Source organism: Electrophorus electricus, chromosome 4 (assembly GCF_013358815.1).
Source record: "Electrophorus electricus isolate fEleEle1 chromosome 4, fEleEle1.pri, whole genome shotgun sequence".
NCBI lineage: Eukaryota > Metazoa > Chordata > Actinopteri > Gymnotiformes > Gymnotidae > Electrophorus > Electrophorus electricus.
The window spans coordinates 13,496,736-13,508,485 of record NC_049538.1 but is presented as its reverse complement, the minus strand read 5'-3'; the positions used below and the strand labels follow the sequence as shown (position 1 = coordinate 13,508,485).

At 44.7% G+C, this 11,750-nt stretch overlaps 1 protein-coding gene across 1 annotated transcript; it reads right to left on the bottom strand.

Annotated features, from left to right (window-relative positions):
• Positions 1-4,181: 4,181 nt before the first annotated feature.
• Positions 4,182-6,993, bottom strand: fzd9b (frizzled class receptor 9b). The gene is given in 7 exon segments (XM_027010096.2): positions 4,182-4,853; positions 4,855-5,451; positions 5,453-5,926; positions 5,928-6,035; positions 6,037-6,276; positions 6,278-6,412; positions 6,414-6,993. Coding segments are annotated over 7 exon segments (1,749 nt in total). The 5' UTR covers positions 6,432-6,993; the 3' UTR covers positions 4,182-4,676.
• Between the last annotated feature and the right edge of the window lie 4,757 nt (positions 6,994-11,750).

Genomic DNA, 11,750 nt, shown 5'->3' with positions numbered 1-11,750 from the left:
GCAGAGAACAGCAGCTGGTGAGCTGAAGTAAGCATCTCATCTTTATGCACTGCCATCCTTTGTTCTGCTCGAGTCTCACATGCATGACTGGACGAGACATCCTTCTAGCTTTATGTCTTGTGTGCTCCAGGCTTATGGAAGGCCGTCCAAGGAGCCAAAAATGGTTTTCCGAACCATCATCGATAAATCTGTCTGCTCCCAGCCAGTTTGGGGAACACACAGAGTATGCTGATCGTGCGCCATTAGCTTTCATTGGCTTTTATGACTCATGGGCCATTTAAATCACACACAGTTATTCTGCATCGTGCACTCGGGATTTCTCCATCCGTCGGAATAGCCTGCAGCCTGGCAGAACTGGGATCTGTTAGTGGCTTTGGAAACAGGGCTATGGGTTTGATGTCAGCTGCCGCCCCTGTTGTTTTGGGGTGTAGAGATGGAGGCCAAACTGTAGCACATGATGTTTACAGTTGGCTATAAGAAACAGAGAAGAGTTCAGTGGTTATATGCGCTGAGCCAGAGGTGTGAAGCGTTATGGCCAGTTAAAGCCTCCTGCCCCCAAAATTCCAATACTATATTTATCTTTGCCACTTTTTATGTCTAGCTTTGCATGAACTCACACAATGGCTTCACTGTTCCAAATTTGCAGAATATTCTTGATTCTGGGCAGCTTTTGTGTTATTCTGAGAATAAGTTTGTTTAAAAAATATTTAAGCAGCATTTGTGAGCATATTTTCCCGCCGTCCGGAGGCCACAGTTTTCTCGGCCGAGATTCGGCCTTTCCAACTCTGGCAGCCTGAGAAGATGGACCTGACAGCACAGCAGAACACTGCTGCTTTTAACGGGCTCCATAAAGAACGGAGCAGCTTTAGCTCGCAGGCATGAGAGAGCCAGCATGCGTTGTTGCTGGGTTTTATGGTTCCTGACAGTATTTGCTTGTGTTCCTGTGTTTGAACGCGTCAGATCATCGGACTTGGAACGATCTAGGGGCTGGTCTTGAATATGTGTTGGTTTTTCTGAATGTGTGTGTGTGTGTGTGTGTGTGTGTGTGTAAAGAGCGTGTTCATCCTGTACTGAGTGGATTCATGCAGGAACCCCACCATGCCGTGACTTTTTCATGGAAAGCATCTCCTTTGGGCAGGCAGCTTCTCAATGCACTCATTTACACATCAAAACCCGACGCACAAGGAGGAGCCCTCCTGGGAGGGGGTGGGGAAGGGGGGATGAGTGTAATGAGGGGTGCTTTTATTCCCCCTCTCTCTGTCTCTCTTCTTTCCCGAGGGCTGGGTGGACTGCAGCGTGGTGGGCGGAGCTGGGATAGGGATGACATCCTATAATGATTGCCTTTTGTCCAACACATGGCAGTGTCTCCCTCCAATCAGACCAACCAGACAACACAACCCACAGCCCCTGACAACCTTTCACACAGACACATTTTACATTCATTCAAACTTTGCAAACTATAATAGGAAAATCTCACGGCGTTCTTTTGGTTATATTTACTGAAATGGGCCATACGAAAATGTAGCTTAGCAACAATGAAAAGGTCAGAATGCCAGAAGTTAAAGCTATGTGACGTGCACTGCATGGCTGGGTGTCTCCCTGGCTTCAGTCCCCCAGCACACGTTAAAGGTCATCGCACGTACCTGATGGGTAGACTCGGTCATGTTAGAGTGAGCAGAGCAATTACGTCCTGCAGGTTCACTTCAGGACTATGGCTGGGAGACTGTTTAAAGTTGTTCTATGGAAGTAGGGGAAAGTGGACCTTTACCAGGGAAAGTGTATACACTTTCAAAGACTCTTCAACAATTCAAGATAATAGGGTTACTATGAGTGTGTGTGTGTACCTGCAAGCATGTTTTGGTAGTCTTGACCTCATGTCTGCAGGCAGGGTCACACTGGGTGATGCGAGTCCTCTAAAGAAGAAAAGCAGTCTCTTCTCTCTCTCACTCTTTCTCCCTCTTTCTCCTTTCTCTCTCTCTCACCATCTGCAGTTTGCTGGCATTGTGAGTGTGAATGGGATTCCTTCTGGAGAGGCAATCCGAGCTGAAAAACACCAGCGTGCACCATCATAAAATGGCAGCCCAGTGTCAGCATGCCTTTGAATGCTCAGCTTGAGAAAAGAAAGTTCCCCTTACTAAATTCACCTCAGAGGGACTGGCTTTGGACACCATGCTAAATACATGACTTACGTACGTCACTCACCTTTGGTCATGCTAAAAGCCATAGGCCTCTTAATAAATCAGCACCTACAAACCTATCAAACCTAAAATCTACACAAAGGATTTGTAGCAATCACGGTTTTGTTTACCGTGGAGGGCAGAGGTTGACTCTGGTGCTGGTGAGATTACGAGGTGCTGGAGAATGCTGTGGCTGTTGGTTGACATCATGAGAAACTTAAGCTCTGGTCAAAGTCACACTGGCCTTTACTAACCTGCTCAGCCGTGGTTAAGTAAAGCTGTACGCTGCCGGTGGCTAGGAGTGGTGATCTGGATGAGTGCTCATCCTCTGTGAATATTGTCACAGGATGTGGACTGGACACTGGGACAATCACTGCTGTCTGTGACTTGGGGAAAAAAAGGGTTTTCACCCTTTAATGACCGATTGAAGGTTTGGACCTGCTCTGCTGGCTTACAGAAGCCAGTTTTCTGGACAAATGAAGAGTAAGCTGTTTTAAAGCAGCAGGGCTACGGGGCAGAATTAAACACAGTCAGGATGAGGTAAGGACATAATGAGGTGTAGGTAATAAACTCACCCATGGCTTTTTCCATGCCTTTGGCAAATGTCAGCGACTTGAGACACGACCATGTCCCCACCCAGTGTGTGACCAAATGGGTGCTTTGCATTTATGTGTTAATTAACCTTACAGCTTACAGCTTTATAACCATGTGCTACAGTGATGAGTTGTGTGCATGTAATTTGAACCCATAGTTTGAATGTCTGTTTATCCATTCATTCGTTTGTCATTTTTAATGATCCATGCCGGACAAACCAGCATACACATAATCTGCTATTAAAAAAATACCCATCTTAACAGTGAAGAAAGTCTGCAGGGCTGCCACTTTCACGCAGACGAAGAAACACATCTTCAGCCCATCTTTAGGCGTATCGTTTGACACAGCAACTGGAACCCAGCATGCTCCAGATCCAGCGGCGGGAAAATGACCCCCCATTTCCATGAGTAGCTCACATCAAAGCAGCGAGAAGGGGGCGGAGTCGTGGGCCCCACAACAATAGGCGAACTGCAGGGGGTGGGGAGGAGGCTGTCAACTCATTAATGAAATATATTACCAGAACAACCTCTGCATTTAAAAGTGATGATGCGAGTGCTAACATGGAGAAATCCGGGCCACTGTCTGTCCTGCTGTTCAGCGATTCTCTTTGAGGGGGATGAGGAGAGATTCCCTTGGGAAACCTTCAAGGGGTGAATGCGCTCAAAGGAGCCTGCGTCAAAAATGAGTAGATTGTCACTGAGGAGACGGAATAGGGGATTGCCTAATTATTTGTTAGAACACCCTTATAAACTGTATCAGTTCAATATGAACATAGATCATCATCATACCCCAACAGCTTAAATATCAAAGTTGTTGAGATCTAATACTGGCAATACTAATTTATCTGCTTTCCAGTCACACAAAAGCCAGACAGCCTAATCTTGCATTAAGTGGAACTTCTGTTTCAACTAGTAGATCGGGAGTAACACAGACCATTGATGGCTCCTGGTGGAGACGCTCAAGCATCGATTTGCATTTGAACTAGGGCCATTTTCATATGAAAACCCAGCTACTTCATCCAAATATTTGCATTGCTTTGACCAAACTTCTCCGAGTCTTATTGTAGCACACGGACGGAGGAGAACGGGAATCACAGACTTTTTCTTCTGCACTTCCAGATTGGTGAATTCAAGCACAAGAGTCCAGTACAATACTTTCAATACTTTTATGCTGAATTAAAAGGATTATTGTATACATGATTATTATGTATATCAACAGAATTAAAAACACTTGCTTTAGGAAAGATGTGTCAACTCTGTATGAAACATCCAGTCAATGGGAAAAAGGTTGAGAAGGTGAATTAATGTTAAAATTGTTCTACATTTTTTTTTTAAGATTCCAAAAAATATTTTTGCAAATTTACTCCATAACAAATTCCTTAAAAACACACAAACAAACAAACCACCATAGTAAAAATATAGTATATTTTATTATCTTTTCCAAAAAAGGCACTTTTCTTATTTTGCTCATTGACTTAACTTCTTTACAGAGAGATGGGCCATTTAGGACCATTCTCGATAAACCAAGACCAAACTAAATTAAATATATATACAATAAATAAGAACTGTGAAACACTGAAACATAAATGCCATCATTTCAGACAGGAACATGCATTTGTTCTTTTCCCTTTTCGTATAACAGATAAAAGACTGCATCTTCCACACTCCTACAGAGAGCAGTAATTAACATTCCCTTGACACATAGGCTCGGATTATCTGTAAAGCTGCGACCTACCCTGCGACCTGCTTACACTCACTGTCCTTGTTACTGCTCTCTCACGCTGCCGTGCACCCAGAGAGGGGTAGCGTAAGCTGTACACCGCAGCTGAGGTCACTTTCACTGTGTGCAGCCGCACACCCACACCCACACACACCCACACACATGCTCATCCAACTCTAGTCTCTCTCACACATGTGTAGGGCTGTCCAAGTAAGGGTCAGTCTTGGTCGTGTGCAGGAGCACGGTAGGAGCTTTGTAGTGGCAGTGAGTGCTACTGCAGCTCCCACTGCAGGGCTTCCTGATAGTCCTGTCCCCCAGCCTTCGGCTGCACAGTGCCTGCCAGGTCTGCAGTGTCTTGGAACTCCCACACCCACACACCGCTGGTGATGCCCACCACCAGCGACATGAAGATCTTAAGCATGAATACGGCCACGGTGGGCACGGACGCCTCCAGCCTGCAGTCCTCGTTCCTGCGGCCAGGGGAGGCCATGCAAGCACTCTCCAGCCCCCGCGCTTTCCAGTACTTCATGTTCAGGCGCTCGTAGAAGTAGCAGATGATGACGCAGGTGGCAGGGACGGTGTAGAGGATGGAGTAGATGCCTATCTTCACCATCAGCTTCTCCAGCTTCTCCGTGTTGGTTCCCTCTGTCTTCATTACCCTGCGGATGTGGAAGAGTGCCACAAAGCCAGTCAAGACGAAGGATGTGCCCACCACGAGGTAGCAGGACAGAGGGACCAGGACGAAGCCCGTCAGGGCCCCCACGTCCATGCTGCCTACGTAGCAAAGGCCCGTGAGCTCATCCCCTGCCACCTTCCTCATGGTGAGGATGACGATGGTCTTCAGGGCAGGGATGCCCCACGCAGCCATGTGGAAGTAACTGCTGTGAGACTCGATGGCTTCGTGGCCCCATTTCTTCCCCGCAGCAAGGAACCAGGTGAGCGTGAGGATGACCCACCAGATTGGAGCTGGCCATTCCGAAGTAGTAGAGGATGAGGAAGACGATGGTGCAGCCCGTACTCTCCAGCCCCTCCTGGATGATGTACAGCTCACCGTTCTCGCGGTCACAAGCAATGTTCTCTGCCCCAGCGACTGAGCGGATGATGAAGGCAATGGAGTAGACGTTGTAGCACATGGAGAGGAAGATTATGGGCCTCTCGGGGTACTGGAATCGGTGTGGGTCCAGGAGGAAGGTGAGCACCGTGAACGCTGTGGAGATGAAGCACAGTGAGGACCACACAGCCATCCATATGAAGGCAAAGTCCTTGTCCCGCCTGGACCAGAACACGTCGACAGCCGAGGAGCACCGTGGTGCACAGGAATTGCTCTTCTCGACATACTGGAACTTCTCAGGGTTCTCACAGGCCCCGGCAGGGCCCCCTGGGCGCCCACTGCCAGGGTTGGGCTGCCTGGCTCGAGGAGGCACTGGCAGCATGCCACTCTCCTTTCTTAGGCTCCGGCTTGGTGTCGTTCTCCGGTGCCTCCATGCACAGCGCATTTGGGTCGTTCCTGGTGGGCAGCCTGGAGCAGTCCAGCGAGTCAGGCCAAGGCGTAGTTAAACTTCTCCATGATGGGCGAGCATCTCTGACGGGCCTGCTCGCACATTGGCCGGCAGGCAGGGATGGAGGTGGATACCTGGTCCGTGCACATGGGCGCATACAGGGAACAGAGGAAAAATCGTAGATGGACGTCGCAACCATACTCCACCAGCGGGGCAAACTCATTCAGCTTAATAGCAGCCTCCTTTTGGTTATCATGGTCCATGAAGTTAGGCATTCGGGTGAGGTTTGTATCCGATGCCCTGACACAGCGGGATGACAATTGGCTCGCATTTAGCCGGTCGCCCCCTCTCGAAGTCATAGGAGCCTATCTCTAGACTTGAGGCTGTGATGACTAGCTGACAACACAGAGAAATCGCGATCTTCCATTGGTGAGCCCTCCATGCTAGATTTTTAGTCACCTGTACGAATGAGGGATTTAAAAAACTTTCCTCGCATAAAAAGTCGCCAGGTAAAAGGATTTTGTTTTCGAAAGTCTTTCGAATGTCCTGTGTGGGTTAAAACTACTTTAAAATCCAGTCGAATGCATTTTACCACAAACGCCAATGAAAGGTTCAAAAACGCACTGCAAAACCAGCTTTTTGGTTAAAGAGAACAGGCACACCTCTGCAAAATGGCACCTTTGAAAGTGTAGTGTCAGATGATATTCAGGCAGTTGTTCCTGTGGTGTAAAATCCGCAGCTATTCGACCGAAAGCATGTCAACGCGAAGTCCCGTAATATTTCACTGTGGTCTGCACCGCAGACGAATAACGGAATCAAGATGATCAGTTACGCCGCGGATAGAAACAGATACGTCCTTGTCTTAATCCACGGGTTTCAAACGTCGTGCACAGCGCACTGCATGGGTAGCAAGGACTTCTTTCACGCAAGGTGCGTTTATCTAAGTGTCAGCGACACGATGCCTCCCTCCACTCACCTCTGGCAAACACTGAACTTTCTCTTTCCTCCTCGGTCCTCTAAAACACGGGGGTGGCGACGCGTGACGCAGGGATGTAGTCCGCCCACTTACAACCAAAAAGGCGCTCTTAAAAACTCCGTAAACCACTCAATGTAGTCTCTGTTTCAGTGTTTTGAGACAAACGGCCGTCTAATTAAGTAATTTGCTTGAAAAAGCAGCGAGACCGTAATGTGAAACTTTTTGAAACTACTTTCTATGAGTTTATGAGTCGTGCGCGATAATCAAAGACCTGCTTACACCAGTGGAGAACAGACTAATTTAAGACAGGTTTTATTTTTCACGGAATGACCGACACAAATATTTAAAGTTTATATAGATGTTATATAATTATGGCTTGGACCTTGTATGTAATGTGACGCAAGCAGTAAAAAACACCCTTTTGGTTATGCTTATACAAAAATCAGAAATTAAACGGAAAATATTAATCTCTTAAATTCCAGTGTTTATATTCGAGATACTCCACAATTGATACAATACTGCCTTCACTCTGCGAAGGAAGATATTTATAAAGCCGATTAAAGAAAAACAGCGCCAATTCCAGATTCTTCGTCTCGAAAGAGAACTAAAGGAGAATGCCTTTCATTCAACTTAATAGGATGTTTACACTGGAAACGCAGAACGTGTGGAAGAAAAATGCTCATGTTACCATCTAGTGGCTGACTAATGAATAGCACGCTATTACTGATAGGCGCACGGCTCTTTATGAATTGAGTTGATAGAAACGTATTTAAAAAAAAAAAAATATATATATATATATATATATATATATATATATATAAACCATACAATTTAGAAGATATGAAGATAAAATATAAGATAAAACAAATAATAAAATACAACTGTCAAAAATTAAGTACAGTAACATACAACATATTAAGAGCTAATGTGAATAAACAGAATATGTGTGTATTAAAAACCTCACAATAGGAAAGGGATCTGTGGAGTTCAGGACCCTAGTAAAAAAGGCTGTCTGGTTGCCTGGGCACTCTTTCATTCATCAGCCGTTGTGACCAGCATATTCCTGCTGGTTGATCCATCAACTCTTGTAGGAACACACCTAATAATCAATTCACCAAGGTCCAATGGGGGTGAGACCATAAAGGCATGTGAAGGTCATTAAGAGTACCTTAAAAACAGCTGTAAAAGACACAGGTAGTGTCTAATAATGTAATATATGATGCCTTATTCTTATCAAAATTCTCAGTGCAGTATTTTACACTCCTCTCCACCTGGAGTTAGAGCATTTCTGTAGGTTAGATAAAAGAGCATTAGAGTCATCCAGATGATCTCACAACAACAGCTTGTATAAGTCAGCTGTTGAGAGGATGGCATGGACCTTGGATACATTTTTCAGGTGGTACAATAGTGATTTTCAAGCTGCTCCCAGGATTGAACCCTGAGGGGACTTCACAGAAGAAAAACACACAGTAGCCAATTATACTTAATTAAGTAGTATCACTATATCAAATTGATGCTGAGATCTTTAAAAACCGCATAGATAGATTACTTGCACTGAACCTAAGGGGTGAGGCTTTTGTATTATAATGCACTCAAACAGCAGATTGAAAATACCTCATATAAGATATTATAATTGACAAGTAACTATTATATTCAATATTATTTTCAAGGAGTTGAATATCCAGACTGGTTATTGTCTGCTGTATAGTTATATTTAATGAGGAAGGCAATTGTTGAACAATTACTTAGTTCAACAAATCACATGTATTTTTCACTGACCGCTTACCACTGACACAAATAGAACAGAACAGAACAGTAAGCCCTTCTTTCTGATGAAGCTGCACCAGGCATTTAAACTCTGGCAACTGTGAGCTATTATAACCTCATTTTAGATCTGGATTATCAGATCTGGAGAGGACAGAAACACTTTCACTCTGCCTTGAAGTACACAGAGTGAGCCTGATGCCATCTAGCTCAAGGAAAACGCTTTCCAGACAGAGTGATTCTTATCAGTCTCAGAGGCATGCAAGTATATATATATTTAATTTTTTTTAATCAAAGGGTTTTTTGAGGGTTCAATAATGTCTCTCTTTATGCTGACTGTTTTTGTGCTTTTTGGCATCTCACACTTTAAAATCTAAATTTAGAGAGAGAGAGAGCGAGAGAGAGAGAGAGAGAGAGAGAGAGAGAGACACTGATAGAGGATATCTGATATTTGGGTGGATATGGTTTTCAGAGTATAGACGCAGACTAGTGCTGAAGTGGCAGGACAGCGGGTCATGGCACTATATCCAGACTCCAGGGGAGTTTGGCCTTCTCTGTGCCTCAGGTTAACGGGCCTTTGAGCACGTTAGCTGTCAGTCTCTGTCAAGCTGCCATCACCGACTGTGCTACCCTGCGCTACGTCACAGGCTGAGCCTATCACAACTTTGTTACCTCGGAATGTTGAGAGAGGAGGATACATTATTGCAAGTGACACTATTTCAAAACTGATCAATATTTCACTTAGCTTAGAGAAGCACTCTTCCTCTTAGTGTGCCACTGAGATCTGAGGTTTCACACAGTTTTACACACAACACTATAAAACTAGGTTTATTTCAAAAGTGATGTTCCTTGAGTTGCCTAATTGAATGTAATGTTTTACCTAATTGAATGTATTTTAGATCCAATTATTGGTACATTATTAAATAACTTAAAAGAGCACAGCTAAAGTTAATAAAGAAATTGGTTTTTCCATAAACCATTCAAGGAGAAACATTAAATAGGCCTTGCTCTTAGTCCCAGTCCAGGCACAGGTTCTAAGCATCTTGGATGGATCCCTTCTAAGGCTGAGCTGCTGGAGCTCTGAGGAACAGCTGTGTCGGCCACTCAGGGGGCAACGAGACAGTCGGCTCGCCATTGATTCATCACGACAGGCAGTTCAGGCACATGTGTGGCATGTCTGGAAATGTTATTTTACTGTTCATTTGAGTGCATTTTAAAAATAAGCACATATAAATTTAACACAGATAAAAATGATGGATTTTTGTTTTTAATCTCGTCAGGCGGAGGCAAACTTCTGAGTGAAGGACACCCAACCCAGCCTTGTGAGATGAAGTTACCCTGCTTTGCCGATGGTAGTGCTATCTGAGAAGACAATATGCTAGGGAAGCTCAAGCCTGTCTCTCTCTTTGTCTCTTATATCAGTAACAAAGTTGGCACAGCGACTCTGGTCCTGTGTGACATTCTGGACTAAGTTATCTGTGTGTGAGAGAAACGGGGCATGACCCAAGATAACACAGGAATGGAAACAATGCCATCAACTGTCATTAGGAGAGAGGGGTGTGTGTCTGTGTGTCTGTCTGTGTATCTGTGTGTGTGTGTGTGTGTGTGTGTGTGTGTGTGTCAGTGGGTGGAGACATTAACTTACTGGAAGAGGCAGAAGGGGGTAGCTCATATTTATGCTCTCATTATGGTGGTAAGAATTAAATAGTTTTTGATTATGATATTTTTTACTTTCAGACTGAAATTGTACAGAAATTGAAACCATAGAAAAATAATGTCAATACAATGGAAATAGTCTTGTGGAGGCAGAGACAGTGGGGACCAAGCAATCCTAAACCCTCTTTAAAATAGAACTGGAGTTGAAATAGAGTTCACCTCATGGATTCTGGAGAAGGTGGATTAACTCATCTTTTTGGACAGAAGTGTGGACTGTCCCAGGGGAAACAGGGATGAGTATACCACAGCTTAGCTAATATTGCACACACACACACACACACACACACACACACACACACATACACACACACACACACACACGCACACACATACACTCACGCACACACGCACACACACACACACACACTCACGCACACGCACACGCACACACACACATACATGCACATACACACACACACACACACGCACACATACACGCACACACGCACGCACACACCGCACACACACACACACACGCACACGCACACACACACACACACACACACACGCGCACACCACACACACACACACACACACACACACACACACACACACATGCAGAAAGCACAGAAAAAGAGAGAGAGACAGAGAAACCAAAGTCATGCATATGTTTATAAACTGACATTTTATCCTAGAAACCCCATAAACACCCCATAACAAATATATGACAGCCACGGGCTTGTAAAAAGCAATCATTTCATATTCTGCATTTCAACCCATAAACAAAGCTGTTTGTAGAAGTCAGACCCACAGCGCAGGGCATCTTTAATTTCACACTGTCAGCAGTGCTGCCTCTGTGAGAGAGCTGTGAAGTCACAGATGACTGAATATCACGCAAATATGCTCACGCTAAGACAATGAAGGCTGCATTTGTAATGTGAACCCCTTCTACACACACACACACAAGATAATGTAAGATAATGGAGGAGATGTGTGACTGATGAATGTGCGTAAATAAAGCTGAGTGTAACTGGAGCACTACACACACACACATCAAATGCCCACTCACTCAAACACACACACATATGCACAGCACTGTTGTCTGTTCAGTAATTATCCATTCTTTAGTCATACTGCCTTGAAGTGCATAGGCTGATACCCCCTCCAGCTCAATGAAAACTGCCAACTGTTTTGCAAATGTTTTTGGGTCAAAATAAGACCATCATCATCATCATCATCATCTTCTTCTTCTTTTTCTTCTTCATCATCATCATCATCAGAAGCAGCAGCATACAGACTTAAGGGAGGTATTGCCTTTGTTGTAGAGCTAAGCTTATGAAATAAGATCTCCACCATTGCCAAGTT